The sequence below is a fragment of the Ammodytes marinus genome, assembly GCF_949987685.1.
Source record: "Ammodytes marinus genome assembly, chromosome: 2".
Taxonomy (NCBI): Eukaryota; Metazoa; Chordata; class Actinopteri; order Uranoscopiformes; family Ammodytidae; genus Ammodytes; species Ammodytes marinus.
In genome coordinates, this window is record NC_137231.1 from 13,176,958 (window position 1) to 13,198,235 (window position 21,278).

The 21,278-nt window shown below is 39.5% G+C and overlaps 3 protein-coding genes across 3 annotated transcripts; 2 read left to right on the forward strand and 1 right to left on the reverse strand.

The window, feature by feature from the left end:
- Window positions 1-447: 447 nt before the first annotated feature.
- nkx6.3 (NK6 homeobox 3) lies at window positions 448-2,148 on the reverse strand (the record flags this gene model as incomplete). Its single annotated transcript, XM_080038963.1, has 3 exons — window positions 448-678; window positions 799-968; window positions 1,734-2,148. The coding sequence occupies 3 exons, from the start codon at window positions 2,146-2,148 to the stop codon at window positions 448-450; spliced, it is 816 nt and encodes a 271-aa protein (XP_079895089.1).
- A 6,396-nt stretch (window positions 2,149-8,544) lies between these two features.
- On the forward strand, window positions 8,545-11,557 carry LOC307261457 (E3 ubiquitin-protein ligase NEURL3). Its single transcript, XM_080042006.1, has 4 exons — window positions 8,545-8,736; window positions 10,133-10,645; window positions 10,763-10,921; window positions 11,042-11,557. The coding sequence occupies exons 1-4, from the start codon at window positions 8,706-8,708 to the stop codon at window positions 11,209-11,211; spliced, it is 873 nt and encodes a 290-aa protein (XP_079898132.1). The 5' UTR covers window positions 8,545-8,705; the 3' UTR covers window positions 11,212-11,557.
- Window positions 11,558-15,328: 3,771 nt separating this feature from the next.
- Window positions 15,329-16,972, forward strand: LOC307255925 (E3 ubiquitin-protein ligase NEURL3-like; the record flags this gene model as incomplete). The annotated part of the gene is made up of 4 exons (XM_080034756.1): window positions 15,329-15,359; window positions 15,852-16,364; window positions 16,477-16,635; window positions 16,797-16,972. 4 exons carry the CDS (start codon window positions 15,329-15,331, stop codon window positions 16,970-16,972), a joined length of 879 nt encoding a protein of 292 aa, XP_079890882.1.
- Window positions 16,973-21,278: the final 4,306 nt, after the last annotated feature.

The window sequence follows — 21,278 nt, forward strand, 5'->3', positions numbered from 1 at the left end:
CACCAAATGATTACAAACAGCTTCGACTTTTCACAAAGAGAATGTATCAATGACTTCAGATAACTCCTCTTTTTTATTTATCAATATTGCCAATAGCATCATGCAGCTTTTTTTATATTTTCTTTTTTCTTACAAAAATGATATGTGACATAACTAACTTCCCACACACTAGTGTAACATTGGAAAAGGTCAGAGATCATTTCTTACAGTAACAAATTAAAATAATAAAGTAATAAAAGTAGCCTAAATATCTCTTCAGCTTAATTTTTACAGCCCGCTCTTCCGTTAGTTGGATGACCTCGAATGACCCCTTCTGAACATGCTTAACTGCTCAATTAATAAACTTTGAATTCGAAACAGATGACTTTTAATACAGCATGCATGTCTACTGGGAAGCGCACGGCGTGCGAGTGTTCACGTGTGTGTGTGCGTGCGTGCGTGAGTTTGTCAGATGTGGTGCGGCCCGAGGCGCAGGACGGAGAAAGCCCTGCGGTGTTTGCGCAGCAGCAGTCGGATCTTATCGTCGTCAGAGTCGGGGTCCAGAGGCTTGTTGTACTCCTCGTCCTCCACCTCGTTCTCCGAGGCCTCGCCGTCCTGCCCCGCATGCGTGACCTGCGTGGAGCTAGGCTCTAAGGCGCTCTTCTTCCTCCACTTGGTGCGTCGGTTCTGGAACCACACCTAAAAACACAACAGGGCCAGGGGGATACATGTGCTGTGATGTACAACAGTGACAAGTGACTTTACGGATGCACATTTAACCGTAGCACATTTAAAAGTAGACGTGCTGCATTTCTGTACCTTGACTTGTGATTCAGTCATGCCCAGAGAATAAGCCAGTCTCGCCCTCTCAGGCCCGGCCAAGTACTTGGTCTGCTCGAATGTTTTCTCCAGAGCAAATATCTGATGTCCACTAAACGTTGGTCTGGTGTGTTTCTTCCTGCCTGACATCTCCCCCAGTGAAACACTACCTGAAAAAAATCAACAGTAAAAGAAGAGAAATGTCATATGCGAAAAACACAGGATGTAATTATTCTTCTAGGAATTACATTTCCCAAATGTATTATCTCAGTTCATGAAAAAAAGGTGATAAAATATTTTCCTATGCATAACCAAAACGGAAAAATAGAGTTTCATAATTAAACATGCTGTCTCAGATACATTTTTCGTCCCCTTATCGGAACCATTTTGTTACCCATTATTCTGTATACAAATTGGATATTGCAGAAGTTTAATTCAACCATAAATCACAATTGAATGGGCAATATCATCCACATATTATGTGAAAATGACATTTAATTAATATTTAAATGGATGTTTGAAATGCCTCATACTCATCATCCCCCGTCAATTATAATTTTTTGTATAACTTCCTTTTGGAATATACCAATTAGAAATGTGCACTTCAACAATATAATATCAATAACTATAATCATTTTAAGCACCGCTCTGTTTTTAGACCATTTCAAACTAAAAGTTTTGGTCAAATCATGCCTTTAACCTATACAATTGAAATGTTCAAGCTTTTGAAATTGCTCTACATTTCTGTATCTTTTCTCATTTTCACACTATTGTTATTTAAGTTGAATTTGTCTTTTTGAGTAATGACAGATCACACTCTGACAGCCACCACTGTGAACTGTGGAATCCTATGAGACAGACATGGGGGGCAGTTGTAATGTGTTGATGATGCTGGATGCTGAGTCCAGTCTGCGGCATGTGTACAGTACACTCACTGTTGGTGCACTGCTGCCTCCCTCCTCTCCAGTCGCAGCCACTGTCCGCCCAGCAGCTCACACCCCGAGCCTTCATGGCGCACTCTGGGCCGGGCTTGACGAAGCCGCCCAGGTTGGAGTTGTAGTCCCGGTTGTAGTACATGGAAGTGCCGGTGACGGAGGGGCCAAACCCCCCCATGGCGGAGTATCCCGACAGCAGGGTGGTGGTGCCCGTGGAGCCCATCCCCATCATGGTGCGGCTCAGGATGTCGCTGATGCCGTGAGGGGTCCCTGCCTGAAGCTGGCTGTTGAGGCCCGGGTTGAGCTTGTAGAAAGAGTTGGGCACAGAGTACTGACACACGGGGGCCTTCAGGTCCGACTGGAACTGGTTCAGGCTGTTGTTGAACAGGAAAGACCCCTGGATGTTTGGATCCATGGGGAGAACTGTAAACTCTTGCCTCCAGGTCTCAGTCACACATCCAGTAAGATCCAGGCAGGGAAAAGACCTCGGATATGGGGCCCCCCCTCAAGGAGTTCTTCTCTCACCCCAAAGGCGAATGTCAGTATCTGGGATCACGCCCACCGTCCTCAGATAGTCATATGAATAAGAGCACCAAAGAAATGTAAACCCTGGTGTTTGCCAAAGTTTCATCAGAAATAGTTTGGCAGCAGATAAAGTCTTCACTCTCGCCCTTCACCTCCTCTCAGCCACAGTGCAATCTGTGATAATCCCATATCAGAAGCGTCTGGATACTGATTTTTAGTGTTCTCCTAAGGACATGTGCCTCCTGCAGGCGCTCTCCTCAGAAATCATAAATAAGCAGTATGTGGAAATGGAGTGGCACCTTGATAAGGATAGGCCACATTAGAATGCAGCCCGGGATTGGCCTGGGTCTCGCAGCTTTAATGGCATTCTATTGGCTCCCAGCTGCAAGCCGAGCCTTTTATTGGAAGGCAGCAGATTAATAGTGTTTTGAACAGGTGGAGTGGGAACAAGTTGATTTTTTGATGGCCTGCCATGTCTGACCAAGTGTGGTGGAGCTAAGGCAGCTGAGCCCACAGCACACAGAGGAGGAGAAGGAATGCTCGGTTTCCTTCTGGAGAAATTAAACAAAAGATTATTATTATTTTTTGTGCACAACATTAACATAACCCAAATAAAAGAAAATTCCCATTTACGCACCAGTCAATTAAAACATGCTGTGTCTCATTTAATGACTGGGATGTTATCCAAATGATTTTTTTTGTTGTACTTGTGTAATGCTTTCGAAAAATATTTAGCAAACAAAACAAAAAGATTTAAAAAAATAAAGTGTTTTTTAAGATCAAAGCCCCACTCACTCAAATCCAAACCTTGAACCTTATAATACCTGCACAAGTGCATGATATTCACATATTCTCTCACCTACGTCGACCCAACTATATCTTCCAATTCAACACATAGTGCCAATACGCCATATCCTATCCTATCTATGAATGTATCATTTGAGTGTTATAAATGTTATATTTTAATATATTGAGGGGTTTTGTATTTTGGTGCGTGAAAATACAACCAAAGGTCTCTTTTCAATGTTTTTAATTCAACAGCATTTATAAAAGTCCACATTGATTAAGGAAAATAATGATTAATAATATAGACGTGGAAATATAACATCAAAGTAAATCTCTCACTCATGGTAGTGTTTATTGTTTCTGGGAACTTTATTACTGTTTCTGTTATACAGCTGGTGAAATCTCCTCCCTGCAACACATCTAATGTGAGGTGGTCATTGGGCAACATACTTACTTACTTACTCCTCTTCGTCCCCTATGGGACATAAGGCTTCAATGAGCACTCTCCATTGCATTCGGTCCCTGCCAGCATGTTGGGCCTCTCCCCATGACAGGTTCATCTGTTCCAGCTCTTTTGTTACAGTTCTGCGCCAGGTGGTTTTTGGCCTCCCAGGTTTTCTTTTGCCTGGTGGTGTCCATCTTAAGGCGACTTTTGTGATGCGGTCCTGCTCCATCCTCAACACATGTCCTAGCCATCTCAGGCGTCTGTGCGTAATCTCCTTGGTGATGCTCCGGCTTCCCGTTTTTTTGTCAAGGTCAATGTTGGAGATCTTATTAGGCCAAAAGATCTGGCATATTCGTCTGAGGCATCCATTATGGAACACTTCCATTCTCCTCATGTCTGTTTTGACAACTCTCCAGCTCTTTGCACCGTACAGAAGAACAGACTTTACATTGCTGTTGTATATGAGCATCTTTGTTTTAAGGCTGTATTGTTTTGATCTCCAGATGGAACAGAGTTGGGAGAAGGCACCCTGAGCCTTTCCCAGCCTTGCTTTTATGTCTTCTGATGCCCCGCTGTCCTTACTGATGAGGCTGCCAAGATAGGTGAAATCTTCCACAAACTCAAGTGGTTCCTCATTAACAAGGATGGGTGCTGTGGGGATGGAATTGACACACATCACTTGTGTTTTGGAGGTGTTTATATTGAGCCCAACTTGTCGTGCAAAGTTGTTCAGCCTATCCGTTTTAGCCTGTATGTTGCACTGGTTGGGCAACATAGCTGAGATTAAATACATATTTGAATTTATTTAAATAATATTTAGTCATAAACTGAGAATTCAATATGAATGAATGGACGAACTGCGACTATCCACTAGCACAACATGGGAAGAGAGAAGTTGAGGTATTATTCAGCTTAATTCCATGATGCGTTCTAAAGTTGTTATTGTTTTGTGGTGCCTCATAGGAAACGCCAGACACATGTATTCATGAGAATGTCAACTTTGCGACTTACTGTTCTGCCTTTTGAATTGGGTTGGATAGATTTGTTGTTTGGATTGTTTTTGTAGCTATCGCAGTTTTTTTTAAGGTAACCCAAGTTAAATGAACTTAGGCTATAAAAGGTTAAACATAGGCAAATTCTAAAATGTATTATAGGCATCTATTATAGCATGTTTTATTAAGTTAACTACAATTGAACCAAAACTATAAACTCTGCTATAATGTAAAAACCTTTATGCACCTTTTTGATATTGTAATTGGTGTAATGCTCCTTTAGCGAGTGCAGCCGTAAACAACCAATCAGAACGGTGTAGTATGACTTGCTAGTGAGTGAGCAATACAAGCGAGAGAACGAGGAACGAGTGCGAGCTAAATAGCTACAGCAACACAGACACAGAAAACGGAGTAAAAAAAGAGGATAAAACGAGAGTTAAAATAGAAGGAAAGGCGAAAACAAGCTAGATTTTGAGAATTACGGTTTATTTTTCCTTTTCTTTTGGAGTATTTCGGGATTAGGCCTACTTTTTTTTTTCTGTAGGAGGATTCTTCTGTTGACTTCTTCTTTTCCATGCCACAGTACTCTGTACTCTGTTTTCTGTTTGCTGGAGGACTCGGTGAGTTAAACCACATAGGCTTATCATTATTTACCTGTGTGTTCATGCTTTCTGTACTTGTTTAGCTAAGCAACAGGGGTGAATATATCTTATTTTGTGGAGGTTACCTTTATCGTAAGCAACACGAAGCTAGCTAGGCATGGTCAAGTTGAGTGAAAGTGAACGGCGCCGCCATTTTAGGGTGCTGTCTGTCCTATAATAACCTGTATTGAAAATGTATTTTACACAGCTCTTAATTAGGGTATAATGTATGTAAACTATAGGACATGTATTTATAATGCCTGTCAGTGGCGTGCACAGGTAGACCTGAAGTGGTGCTGAAGCACCTACCCTTTTCCCCTGGCCCAATCAAGTGCCCTTTTGAAAAAAAATTGCCCCCAAAGCCTCAGTTGCCAAGCTATAACTTGCATTTATCTGTCTCTGTTTTAAATTAGCCTCTATCATGCAGCGCCACACAGCTGAGCATAAATTAGCCGACTGTCCTGCTTAACAAGCTAGCCCAAAAAAAAAAAAATAGATATGACGACGTGATGAACACAACTAATGTCGGCGGAGTTTGTCACTGGTACAGCATGTGAATCTATCAGTATGCTGAATATTTAGTGTTGTTTAGGTTTACTTTAGGCTATATAATTAACACATGCAGTACTTTATTTGCTAAATGACAAACAGGCAATTCCCAATTGCCTGCAGATAAAGTAGCCTTGTGCCTGGTTGTAATGTAACCAAGCAGTCTTATTGTATATGGTTGGTCTCTTTTTATTTACAAATTGCAGTATAATGCCTAGAAAGGAGAGGTTAAAAAGGCAAAAGAAAGGGAGCTACAGCAGGCATGAAAGCATCCACCAGCAGCAAGGAGGAAGATGAAGATGAAGGGTCAGAGTCAAGACCAGAGTCATGTTAACTGTCCATTCTTAAGCCTGGTCTTAACTACGCCCATTCTTAAGCCTGGTCTTAACTACGCCCTACTTAGCAGTTACAACCAGGCTTAGTTAAGACCAGTTGATGTTATTGAAATATCTTAAAAGCTGTCCACACATTTTATTTTAACTACGCAAAGTGGGTTGGTGGTACTAAATCATGAAGCTATATAAGCTAATTATATTATATTGTCCCAACCATAAGTTATGGTTGCAGTAATCTTGTATTTACCTTAGTAAGATATTATTAGTACGGAGATCAGGGGCCTAACGAAGACTTCAAAGAGATAATTCGGGATAAGGGATTAATTTAAAAAATCCGAAACTGACTGTTTTTTTTTCAAACATGTACATTTTTTCTTTCTGCTTTTTGGTAATTCTGTGTCTCCAAATTATTCCAGAAAATAGTACTAAATAGCCCACATTGACACAGGTGATTTAGCCTTAGCTTTCTTCTCAAAGTGCACCTGATTGATGAATTTTACTTTAAAAGGTTCAAATTTTTCTTCCGGGGGAGCATTCCCCCTGACCCCCCTAGAAGGTCCAGGGTCCCAAACACAGTCTCCCAAATTCCTTTGAGAAACACTATGTGTGGCCGGGTATTAAAAGTCATTAGGCCAGGTGGGGATTTTGTACAAGTACCCTTAAAATGATTTGGTCATTCATCGATAGAATATATTGTGCGCTTTTTTTTGCAATGAGCACCTGCCCCCCAAAATGTCTGTGCACGCCACTGCCTGTTATAAACAGGCCCGTCGTTCTTTTTGGACTGATGAACCGAGGAAAGAAGATGGCGAGCTACCTTGAGCAGAGATCGCGAGCTGTAGCGCTTCCATCTGCAGGACCACGCTCCGGGTTTCCTTGGAAAATGGACATTGAGGAGTGTGGTAGGACCAAATAACTTTCCAAAAATAGCTGCAACATGCAATGGAGCTTCAATTGAAAACGGATTTAACAAAAATACTGATTATTAATCCCTGTGTTGTTGAAAAAGGAAGTAATCCCAGATAATGCTGGTGTAATCTTTAATCTTGTGTTTACTTGGTTGATACACTGAGTTGTATTTTGTTAACTTGCATTTAATTTGTTTATATTGGTATTCCAAATTTGGATATTTGGTGTTTAAACTAAAGACAAAATAGTACTACTCTCAACTAGGCACTAATAAGATATAATGACAGAATAACTAATTTACAGTCACATATTGCTCCTCAGAACCTTACATCTAGCCCTAGTTACTTGTAATCATTAACTACACTTGCCTGTTATCAAACACTTCCTCCACAGGACACATTTTTCCAAGGTTGTAGTGATAGTGGAACAGGCCTACACTTCCAAACTATATCTGGTGTGGCCTGCAGTGTCCTATCAGGGGGAAGGGAAAGTAAGATTTCTCTGGAAAAAACGTAGGATTTTTATTTGTCACAGAAGCAGAAGACCTAGTAACTTTCCAAGAATGGTGATGTCATTTTTTATTTCTAGTCACGCCCCATCCGGTCACAAGCTCGGAACTGCAAACCAATGAGGACGACGTATGCGCCCTGTAGATGGCGACACAGTTTTGTGTGACTAAGCAGCAGTAGTAGAGGTGGAGATTTCAAGTTCATACTCTAATCACAGAAACATGTAGGACATTCCTTCAAAACCAATGAGCCAGACAGGGGAGTGGAAGTGAATGTTGTGGTACTTTCCACAATGTGTTGAATCAGGTGACTTTTGACAGTGTTTCTCTTAAAGCAAATCTCATTGCATCACATTTCCTTGAAGACTACTGTATTGTGGCTGTGGCTCTGATGGAAATTGGGATCAGTGCATTCTAATAATAATGTCACTTCACCTTAGAAAATCAAAGCTCAACATCTCAACAAAGGACACACATGGACCCCATGTTACAAGCAAGTACAGTTAACTGATTATTGAAAGGTAGTTGCAGTGTTGGGGAAGATCAAGCTACTTTGAAAGCATAGCTTTGCAAACTACCTTGTGATACATGTGATGTGAAATTATAACCATATATACATAAAAAAAAGTTGCATGCCAGCAAAAAATGCCATATACTAAAAGTGCTATTTAGTTCTTCACAGATGAACCAAAATATTTAAGACAATATGATTAGTTAGTTAATAACAAATTAAAACAAAAACATTAAAAACAATAATAATAGCTGACAATCCAGCTTCCTGGTAGGTGAATGTCTTCGCTGCCTTCAATATGAAAGAATAAGGGGACCAGGCTTTTGGAAATCGTTTTTTAAAATAACTTTCTGCAGATACATGTTCATAAACATGTCTTTGCATGACCTTGTCTGTCAGCATAAAGAACAAAAAGCGGTGACAAATAATTAAAGCGATACTATTCACGTGGCCGTTTTACAGCTAAATTAAAACAAATAGCTGCTTTAAAGGTTCCAGAGGCCACAAAAGATAGGAAGGAATAAACAAAAAGGGTTGGCACCATGCCCACCTTGCACTGAACTCAAGGTAATTTTCCAATGTTTGGTTCCTCCCCTCAGTCACTCCCCTTTCAGTTTCCTTTTGAGGCAGAGAATGTTTGTGTTTTGAACACACGTGCACCATGTTTTAAAAGCAGCCGACCCTCTCACTACTCATCAGTTCAACCGAGATCCAGACGTGAGCACATCTTCTCTCAAGACACAAAGACAAATCACTACCTGACTCTTCAAGATGGTGAAGGACAATAGCTACGGCTACTCTGGTGAGATGCTAACTCTTTGTCTTAACTCTTTATTGAGAACTTGATAGGAAATGTACACACCTCCTTTAAAGGTCAATAAGGTCATCTGTTCATCACACTTTGTGATGTGTGGGAAATTAGTTTTAGGTAGCAAGAATTAAAGTGATTATTTTGATGTTAGTGTTAGATTAAAAACTATTACTAAAAACAAGTTAATTCCTTAGCCATTTCACATTTTAGCATCACAAATTTAAGTGGAAATAGATTTTTAAACTGCTAATATTCTGTAACATAATTTTATGAAAAATATGTTTTGATTTGAAAGAGGTCGTATAACTAAGTGCATATGTAAATCATCAAAAAGTGCTGGATTTTCCTATTTTTTTTCAAAGCTACGGAAATCCACTATTCTGTGCATCAAGGAAGTTAGCATTATTTCTGAATGAGATGCATAACACAGGAGCGAGTTGTTAACACCAAGCTCTTGTCTTATCAGATAAATGTAGTAAAAGGGAGGATTAGCAGGTAAAGATGTAGGCTTGAAATATAAACCAAAGGTTTATGACTTGGCCTGCTCAGTATAACGTGAGGGAGATAAGAGTCACCTACAAACCCTACCATTTACTGGAAATGTTTCCCTGCACGCGTAACTGACTTGTGAAAGGCTTTACATCCAGTTAGTAGTTAATTCGTGCTATTGCTTCATATGTGTCACTCACTCAAGTTTAAGTTTCATTATCATATGCAAAAAAAAAAGAATGTTCAGAAGAACACACAAGATAACCTTAAGACAAAAAAAATAATAGTGCTAAGATACATTATTGTGCAAAGTATTTTAAATATACATATTAAGTAAAATGTATGAACTAGAATAACTTAAAATACAATATTAATAAAATACTGTACAGTAGAAACAAATATACTTGGGAAGGTAGAGTCGTTGCCTTAGAAGTGAAAGCACTTTGTTGTGGCTGCTACTTTCAGTATTACTGTTTACTATTTTCTCAGCTGATGTTAAGTTTAGAGCTAAATAAACTTTATTGCAGCAATATAGTAAAAGATTAACAAGCATCAGGTTCAAATAACTACCATAAACATCTGTAATATAGTCATTATTTTATTTTGACGATTGAGATAGGGTGTTATAGGGTTATGAAATTACTCTTATCATGAGACTGTTTGACCAAAGGATGCCACTTCACCACAGCTTTATTGTAGAATAAATTGCCTGGGATTGAATTATTTAATTAATGGTACTGATTATCAGCAGCAGCATTACTTCTAAAGAAGATTGAACGGTGGAAGCAAAACTTGTTGCTGTTGTTTTTATTTTCTTAAACGTGACCGTTGTTCGATTAAAAAGGAATTATTGGCTTGACCAGCAAGATTTATAACTATGCTTTTCTTCCTTTTGCAGTTGTTGGGACAGACACGTCACACAGGTGCGGCCAGTCCTGCCTCGGCCCCCTGACCTTCCACCAACAGGTTGTGGGAGACATGGTCCGCCTCAGCCATGGCGGTCTACTTGCAGAGAGGACAGGGGACACATTCAAAAACGGTCTGGTGTTCAGCAGCCGCCAAGTGAAGGTCCAGGAGAGAATCCGTGTGAGGGTGGAGAAGGAATCGTTTCAGTGGCAAGGAGCTCTTAGATTGGGCTTCACCAACGTGCCACCGTCAGCCAGATCACTGCCTCTGCCCCTCATGGCCATCCCCAACCTCACTGAGCAGCCCGGGCACTGGGCTGCTCCCGTACCAGAATCTGTCTGTCAAGAAGGTTCAGAGCTGGAGTTCTGGGTTTCCAATGGAGGCAACGTATACCTCACAAGCAACAATGTCAAACAGAAACATCTAATCCAAGGAGTGGACCTGAGCAAGCCGCTGTGGGCCATGATAGACATCTACGGACAGACAAGCTCCATTCACCTCCTTGGTAGGTGTTATGTTCCGTTAAATATACGTGTTGTTTGCCGTACTGCATCTTCCCACCAGGCATTTCACAAGCGCTGACAATGAGTTGTAGATTTAATGCCTCTAATCTTTGCTGCAGGCTCAGAAAAAAAGGGGCCTTTTAACACCAGAAGGTCCTGCCCTGTACCTGAACACATCACCTCATCCTGTGTTGGCAGACGCGACAGCCCTGAACCCTCCAGCCTCTATGAAAACAGCGATGAATCCATTTCCTGTCTTGACATGGAAGGCCTGTCAGGTGAGAAAAGAAATCTGCTGTAACTTGTGCTTGTGTTTAATTCAAACAAAAGCACACATTTGCTCTGTGTTAGTTGTATTTATTGTGACCTCTCTCTCTCTCTTTCTCTTGTGATCACAGATCACACATTGGTCTGCGTGGTGTGCATGGGAAAACAGGCCACGGTCACTCTGCCTTGCGGCCACCGGTGCATGTGTAGCCTGTGTAACGCCAGGGTCTCGAAGCAGATTGGCAGTTGCCCGCTGTGTCGACACGACATCAGAGCTCCAACATGGGAGGGGAGGCTCTGAGCTCCAAGACACCAGGCAGGAATCGCCAAATATAAGCTGCTAACTGACTTTAATTAAGGAACCACTAGGAGAAGCACATGCGTATTGTTTCCTTGAAGCCCAGCCAGGAACCTTTACCAGGTGTCATTCCACTGTCTCTTCCTTAACGTGTAAATGTTGTACAGCATGTGCTAAGATGACATGTACAGAGATGTTGATCTAAGTGTTTTCTACTCATGTTAAAAGAATGTGAAGAGCTTTACCGCTTGAGAAATGAGGAAACTGCACCTTTACTTTGAAGGAGGATAAAAAACCAAGCAAAACATATTTTGATGAAGACAATCTATGAACTCTAACAAATGTTTGTTGCACTTTAATCATTTAGTCAAACTCACAGTGTGTACAGTATATATTGCCTCCATGACGGCGTAAATGAAAATTCTATTTTTTTATCTGATAAAAATACATCTGTGAAAATAAAACTTGTTTTATCTTTATCGTAATGTTCTCTTTTCTATTATTTTATTTTGTATGTGTGATACAACTTTCTAAAACGTTTGCTGGCAATATTAGCCTTTCAAGCTGCGTTCAAGTTCTGGCTTATTTACAGTATGATATCAAGTATGCAATATTACAGTAAGTGCATTCGTTGACCTAAAAAATAATGTGTTCAGAGGAACACACAAAGAGAATCTTAAGGCAAGGCAAGGCAATTTTATTTATAAAGCACATTTCAGGCACAGGGCCACTCAAGGTGCTTCACAGGGTTAAAATCAAATGAACGTTTTGAGACCCGATTTAAAAGAGCTGAGAGTCTCAGCGGACGTTCCAGACATTGGGCGCATAAACGCTGAATGCCGCCTCTCCATGTTTAGTCCTAGCTCTGGGGACTTTTAAAAGACCTAAGGGCTCTGGGCTCTGGGCGGCTCATAACGTATCAGCAGATCAGTAATGTATCTTAGACAAAAATTACTGAGACACAATAGTGCAAAACATTTAAAATTTATGAATGTTTCAAAGTAGAAAAAAAAATATTGATATATAATAGAATATAACATAAAATAGAATGTTATATAAAATACTAGCCTACAGTAGAACAAATCTATACTTTAAAGTGGGGAGGTAGAGCTGTTCTCTTAGAAGTAAAAGCACTAGTGGCTGCTACTTTCAGTATTACTGTTTACCATTTCTTCAGCTGATGTACAGTTGAGTTTATCTCCATCAGAATAAAACTTTATTGCAGGAATAAAGATAATGATGAACAACATTCCGGTTCAAACATTCGCAATGTAGTCATAATGTGATCTTGAGGATTAAGATATGGTGTAATGGTGTTACAAAATTACTCTATCAAGAGATTGTTTGGGGAAATGAGGCCACTTATCCATCAAGGCTTGAGTTTACAATAAGTTGTCTATGGTTTCAGTGATGGTACATCAGCAGCATTACTTGTAAAGGAGGGTGAGGTAAAGCACTGAGGTAATCCATATTGAGTCTGTGGCTCTGATTGAAATTGGGGTCAGTGCATTCAAATAATAGTATGACTTCAGTTTAGAAAAACAAACATGGACCACATTTTACAAACAAGTACTGTTAACTGATTATTGAAAGGTAGTTACATACAGTGTTGGGAAAGTTTATTTGAAAGAATTTACAACAAAGTGGGTTTTTTGTTTTGTTTTAAAATAACCAATTTTAAATGTTTAAAAAGTTAAAAGGCCGTCAACCCAGGTTAAAAGGAAACTAGGACTCCATAAAAACAACACATGTTCTTAAAATCATTGGTAAACACATTAAAATCACATGACTTAATAAAAGTTAAAAAGATCAGTAAATCTAAATCTAAAATCCCCAGCCCAAATGTAGCGTTCATCCCCTTCTAGACTCTGCCACCCCTTCTTTCCTCAGACTTTCCTTTCTGTCTCTGGTTCACAATGTCACTCTTTACAGGTTTGCAAAAACTGTTAAAACACACACACACACACACACACACACACACACACACACACACACTCTCACACACACACACACACACACACACACACACACACACACACACACACACACACACACACACACACACACACACACACACACACACACACACACACACACACACACACACACACACCATTTCAAAAGAAAAGCATGCCATAAAATCAAATATAAAAAGAAAACAATATAAAACCATGTGATAGAATGAAACCATCAATATGAATAAATTGAACTGCAGTCCCTGCACCTCAGTCTCTGTCTGGACTTGCAGCGCCAAAGGTGCACCAGTAGAAGGCAGGCCTCAAAACAATAAAAAAACAAGGTTAAAATATAACAAAAAAGCACTTGGTTTTAACTCTGCTCAGGCACCGGATCCTGCTGACAACACCAAAAGTAAGAAAGTGTTTTTTGTTTGTTTTAAAATAAGACTTAAGAAAGTTTAAAGATTTCTTTCAATAGATGTAAATCTAAAATCCTCAGCCCAATGTCCTGTATGGCGTTCATCTCATTGTAGGCTTCGCCCTAATTCAAAAAGTTCAAAATTAAAATATTAAAAAACAAATAGATAGATGAAGAAAAGTTACAATTAGGGTCAAGTGTCCCAGATTTACTGTGCTTGATTTGTGTGTGTGCGTTTTTTAATCAAGTTATTCTTTGTGCAGAGAAATGTTCATAAACGTGTTAGCATGACCATGTCTGTCAGCATAAAAAGCTAGGGCTGTCAAAATTAACACGTTAAAGCTGGGGTATATGATTTCTGATTGGTCAAAGTTAACATGAGCTGACACTTTGATCAATCAGAGCGAGTCTCCGATTCTCTGTTCTTATTGGCTGTTGGGACTGTCCATTCACTTTGGCACGACTTTGTTGGTGTAGAGCGTGTCAGGGAGGGACCATAGGGGAGGGACCAAAGAGAACAAGTGGAGTGGTTGAGGTATTTGGATTCGAATCTCTATCCCAACTGCCATTTTCTCCCCAAATCCTCTACCCCAGCTTTAAACGCAGGGTGATTAACGCAATTAACGCATATGCAGAATGATCCGCCCCGTACATCCCACCCGCTCTGCACTACTACAGTCACTCTAACGTTGTGGCTGACCCAGGATCAGTAGCTGCTTGCGGCCAAATCCTTTAAAGGTCCATGGGACAAACATAGCAGCACGCTAGCCTATGTTTTGAACTGCTAACAGCCACGTGTGTCGCGGGTGGCAGTTGCTGTCGGGAGCAACAGGAGGAGAAACATTGTCCGCTCTTTTCAGATCCCTCGAGGACACAAACGTCTGCAGTTTTCAGAGGTGTGTGTGATTAGACATTAACATAACGTCTGCTTTCTGGCACAAATGAATAGTCCTCTAGAACGAGGTCGCGCGTACAAACAAACAAACAAACAAACAAACAAACAAACAAACAAACAAACAAACAAACAAACACACACACACCGCGAACTGCAATCAAGTTGCTTTATTTCAAGTTGCAAAGATTATTTGCTCAAATACATAGCAAAGAGACAGCCAAATTGAATTATGGTGTGGGAAGCATATCTTTTAGTTTGATTTTAATTTATTTTCAGTATTAAAACCATCATTTGGATTTTCAATTAATAAAAAACTAATTTTAAATCTAGATATCCACCTTCTGTCATTTATCTTTCCGTTCATACAACAATATACAGAGAAAATTCGAATTTTTCGGGCATATTTCGAACGGTAGAATTAATCGTGATAAATCCTCAGCACCCTTTGATTAATCTAATAAAAAAATGTAATCGTTTGACAGCCCTATAAAAAACACAATCACAAAGCTGTTACGAATAATACAAGTGATACTATTCATGTGGCAGTTCCGGGTCACAGTAAAATAATTAGCAGCTTTAAAGGTTCCAGAGGCCACAAAAGATAAGAAAGAATAAAATGAAAAGGTCTGCACTATGCACACACTGCATTCAACTCTAGGTAATTTCCAAATGTTTCGATCCTCCCCTCAGTCACTCCCCTTTCATTTTCCATGTGATGCCGAGAATGTTTGTGTTGTGAAATCACATGACTACCATAGTTTTAAAAGCAGCTAACGCTCCCACTACCGAGATCCAGACGTGAGCACATCTTCTTTCAAGACACAAAGAAAAAGAACCTGCCTTTTCAAAATGGTGAAGGACCACGGCAAGCGGGACTCTGGTGAGATGATTACTTTTGGTCTTCAGTCCTTAAGAACTTGATAGGAAACATACAAACCTCCTTTAAAGGGCAATAAAGTCCTCTGTTCATCACACTTTTGATGTCAATCTTGAAGTTTCGGATAGGGTATTAAGAAATGACTATCATGAGATTGTTTGGTCAGAGGATGCTACTTATTCACCGCAGTTTGAGTTCATAATAAATTGCCTTTGATTTCATTGATGGTACTGATTTTCATCAGCAGCATTACTTGTAAAGACGAGGGGGTGAGGTAATGGTAGACGCAAAACTTGTACTTGTGGTTATCTCGTTAAACGTGACCATTGTTATGCAGATGTTACCTGCCAAGTTGGACTGAATTGAAATCATTGACTTGTACGGCAAGATTCATATAGTCAGGGGGCCAATAAAGGGCTTCCGTTAAGACTTTTGCGGACATGTTTTGTTACAAGCTGTCACCCTATTTTATAACTGTTATTCTTATTTTTGCAGTTGTTAGGACCGAGGTGTTACACAATTGCAGCCCGTGCTGCCTCGGCCCCCTGACCTTCCACCAACAGGTTGTGGAGGACAAGGTCCGCCTCAGCCACAGCGGTCTACTCGCAGAGAGGACAGGGGACTCGTTAACGAACGGTCTGGTTTTCAGCAGCCGCAAAGTGGAGATCCAGGAGAGGATCCGTGTGAGGGTGGAGAAGGAATTGTTTCAGTGGCAAGGACCTCTGCGATTGGGCTTCACCAACGTGCCACCGTCAGCCAGATCTCTGCCTCTGCCCCTCATGGCCATCCCCAACCTCACTGAGCAGCCCGGGCACTGGGCTGCTCCCATACCAGAATCTGTCTGTCAAGAAGGTTCAGAGCTGGAGTTCTGGGTTTCCTATGGAGGTAACATATACATCACAAGCAACAATGTCAAAAAGCACAAACTAATCATAGGAGTGGACCTGAGCAAGCCGCTGTGGGCCATGATAGACATCTACGGACATACTAGCTCCATTCTTCTATTGGGTAGGTGTACTGTTAAATAAAGTGTGTTGTGTTGCACTGCGTTTTTCCCTCCGGATATTTTACATGCACTGACAATGAGTGGTAGATTTAATGCCTCTAATCTTTGCTGCAGGCTCAGAAAAAAGGTATACTTTTAACATCAGAAGGTCCTGCCCCGTACCTGAACACATCACCTCATCCCGTGTTGGCAGACGCCACAGCCCTGACATCTCCAGCCTCTTTGAAAACAGCGATGAATCCATTTCCTGTCTTGACATGGAAGGCCTGTCAGGTGAGAAAAGAATCCTTCCAGGAGAGCAGGATGTAAAGAGTGAAATCTGATGTTCTGGTTGTTTAATTTAAAACAAAGGCACACATTTGCTGTGTGTTCCAGTCTTGTATTTATTGTGACCTCTCTCTCTATCTCTCTTTCTCTCTCTCTTGTGATCACAGGTGAATGCAATGTATTGGACTGCGTGGTGTGCATGGGAAAACAGGCCACGGTCACTCTGCCTTGTGGCCACCGTTGTATGTGTAACCTGTGCACCACCAGGGTCTTGAAGGAGTTTGGCAACTGCCCGCTGTGTCGACACAACATAAGAGCTCCAACAGTGGAGGCGAGGCTCTGAGCTCAAGACACCAGGCAGGAATCGCCAAATATAAGCTGCTAACTGACTTTAACTAAGGAACCACTAGGAGAAGCACATGCATATTGTGTCCTGGAAGCCCAGCCAGGAACCTTTACCAGGTGTCATTCCACTGTCTCTTCCTTAACCTGTAAATATTGTACAGCATGTGCTTAAATAAGATGCACAGAGATGTTGATCTGAGTGTTTTCTAGTCATGTAAAAATAATGTAAAAAACCTTACCGCTTGAGAAATGAGGAAACTCCACCTTTACTTTGAAGGAGGATAAAAAAGCAGTCGACAATCTATGAACTCTGACAAAGGTTTATTGCACTTTAAGCATTAAGTCTTACTCACAGTGTGTACAGTATATATTGCCTCCATGATGGTGTAAATATATGAATGAAAATTTTATTTTCTTATCTGATAAATTAACATACGTGAAAATAAAACTTATTTTATATATATCACAATGCTCTCTTTTCTATTATTTTATTTTGTGTGTTTGATACAACTATCTAAAACCTTTCTTACCATTAACCTATAAAGCTGTTCAAGTTTCTATATTTATCATATGCAGGATAAATACAGGTGCAGTCGTTGACAAAAAAGAGAATGTGTTCAGAAGAACACAAAAAAAAGATAATCTAAGACAAAAAACACAAATAATGCAGAGACACACAAGTGCAAAACATTTTAAATCTAAAAATGAAGGCAAGGCCAGGCTTAACACCATAACAAGATCACATTATGACTGCATTGCTCATGTTTGAACTGAACTCGTATAAATCATTATCTTTATTTCTGCAATAAATATTATTTTTGGAGATTTTACAGCTCAGAACTTTACATCAGCTGAGTTAAATTGTAAACAGCAATACTGAAAGTAGCAGCCACTAGTACTTTAACTTCTATAGGAACGGCCTACCACACTAAATTATACCGTTCATCTACTGTACAGTATTTTATTTTCTATTTTAGGTTATTCTTTTTATATACAGACACACAGACCCACACACACAGAGACACACATGTGCATCCCATATTATTAGAATATCATGGAAAAGTTAATTTTAATATTCATTTTATTCAAATAGTGAAACTACGCACCTGTCTTAAGTTACGGATCAGCGAAGGAGCCTTCTGTTTGGTAACTAGATTCCCTACCATTTATTGGAAATGTTTCTCAGTGCACATAACTGACTTGTGTAAGGCTTGAAGTCCAGTAGTTGGTTCATGCTTTTGCTTCATATGTGTCAGCCACTCAAGTTCAAGTTTAAGTTTTCTTTATCATATGCAGAACAAAAAAACTGAATATGTTCAGAAGAACAGAGAACTACGGTGGCGCTGAGCATTCACCAAATAAAAAAAAGTTTCACAGCAGGATCTCGTAATTACGAGATATTATCTCGTAATTACGAGATCCTGCTGTGCTCCCTCAGTACCCGATGCGATCGCTGATTAATGAATGAACAGTAAACAAATATTTAAAATAAGTGTATTGATTATGGGGCCCATTGTAGTCCGGAAACCAAGGCTATTGCCTACGTTTTCCTGTGGCTAGGTTCACCTCGTCTGCACACAAACACACACACACACAGACATCGTTATTGATGAATGAGAGGGTGATCCTTATCTCGTAATTACGAGATCCTTATCTCGTAATTACGAGATCCTTATCTCGTAATTATGAGATATTATCTCGTAACTACGAGATATTATCTCGTAATTACGAGATATTATCTCGTAATGGGCAAAGGTCGCTCATCCAGGTTAGCTTAGCTCAAACACTGGTAGTCAAGGGTAGCGTTAGCATTCCCCCGTTGACAGTCAAAATAAAATATGTACATCACTTAACGCTCCTGTATGCTTGTTGGGACTTATATACCCAGGTAAAAAAGTAATATACTTTAATGTACTAAAAATGTACTTTACTCACTTTGTGTTAAAATAAAGTAAACCAAAAATATATTATAAATGTATTAATTACAAATATATTATTTCCTCAGTAGTACTTTAGTTTACTTAGATAAAGTACACTATTTATTAATTCATATTAAGTATATTCATATAAAATATACTAACACTGAAATATATATAAGTGTTTGATTAGTATATTTATTTATTATGTACTTCGAATGTGTTAAATACAAGTGTAATGTCAGTGTATTTGCATCTACTTTTATCAAGTGCACTTTTAGCACCCTTTCAATAAGTTCACTTTTATAACACTTTTTTTCATATCATTGTTAGCACAGCAGTGTTAAAGTGCACTTAAAATAAGTATATTAATAATTGAATACTACTTCAGTGGTAAATTAATGTATTCTTCATAAGTACACTATAAACCAGAACAAATTCATCAGTATGTAGCCATTTCTTTTAGTGTGCTAAGATCAGTTTAAAGAATGTACAATAACAGTTAATTTCAGCAGCTGACCTTTTCTCTTCAACCTTTTAAAATAATGTATTTTACCAGCAAAATGCAGCAATGCTGTTATGTAACAATACCTTTTCTAATTGAAAAAATATCCTTACTTTTCTATTTAAATTTTAAAATGTTAGCAATTAGAGTTATAAAGTATTTGGATTACTTCAACACCACCGTTGTTTTTATGCAATATTTAAAAATTCATCCATTCTCCAAATTTAATGGTGAATTTTGAATTAACATGAACATCAACAACAGAGCACCTTTCAATTGACCATGTGCTTTTATTTAATGCAGTAGTCACCAGTATTTCTAATAAAAAAACAGTACAACCTATTGTATTTCTTATCATCACATGGAAAGTACTTATTCCAAAGCTTGGATTGTTTCACTTACATTTGACAGCAATCAGAAAACATATTAGACTTATGAACATATTAAGATGTGTAGATAACAGGAAATTTGCTTTGCTGAATCTTTTGAAAGTCTTTGATTTTGCATGAAAACAGTCTGTTAAAGTTCAAAATTTTGAGGCCAGTTACAGTGCCTTGCAAAAGTATTCACCCCTACGATTTTGTTTGTATTTTGTTATACCCAGGGGCGGATCTAGAAAAATATTCATGGGGTGGCAAGAGGGTGGCTGGAGATTTTAAGGGGTGGCAACCTGTGGTGGATGTATACAGTAAGCCGATTTAATTAAAGCCATATAAATAAATATTTACTTGGGAAAGCCCCCACATTTAGATATGTTGACTAAATAATATAATACTTAATGTATTGTAGCACGAGTGAAGCCTTACATTTAAACATAAAAGGTGTCAGACAAAATGTTAAAGATTATTATTACTGGGGGCGACTTTAGCTCAGTTGGTAAGGCGTCCCCCTCCCGGGCCGGGCCCAGCAGCTAACCCGGGTTCGATTCCCACCCGCGGTCGTTCTCTGCATGTCACTCCCCTCTCTGCCCCATTTCACCTCTGTCTCTCTGCACTATCTGGGTTTCTTGAAGGAAAACTATTCCAGCCCTGAGCCGTTACCCCTTTTCACTTGGTGATTTAGCCCCTTGACATTCCAACTAATTAAATTAAGATTGCCCTTCATCTAGCTCAGTTATAGTGAGAATAAAAAGAGTTGCTCCGATAAGAAAAAGAGTAGCAAAATACAGAGGAAAAGAAAAACACACAAAAAAAGGAAAACACAAATGACTGAAAACACAGCAGGTGATAACTTATCAGCTAAACCCCCAGTTAACACCACCCCATCCCACCCAGACCCCACCCCATATATTGCTCTAAACAGCAAACCCCAAAAGACCCTTACTAGTCTCACAACAAACATTCCAAGCCTTAACTTTCTGACCTGTGCTAGCTTCCCACATAAGTCTTGTACAATTCACCCCATAACAGCTAGTAACACTATGAACAATCCAGCAAACTGTCAAAATGACAACACACTAAACAAACATACCGTGCTCACCCAACAAATTCGAAATACAAAAAAAAGAACAAGGTGTGAGTTAGACAATCTGTCCAAATGGCAAACAAATAAATAAATAAAGAACAGACACGCTTATCTAGCCGTTTTAAAATAGAGATACAAATAAAAAAAAAAGCGAGTGAGCTAGACAATACGTCAAAATGACAAGCAACAAAAATGTCACGTTCACCCAGCTAATTTACTCATTTTAAAAAAGGGAGAAAAAATGCGTGTAGTACCATCAGTCTGAGAGTTTGGCTGGGGATATGAAAAGAGCATTTGTCCACATTGTATACTCACAGCAGGCAATCGTATTTACTACGGACTCACACCCAATGTAGATATGTAGTTAGATGCTTTAGAGACAGATCGCAACCACTTTCTCTCGCCGCTCTGGAGAGTAA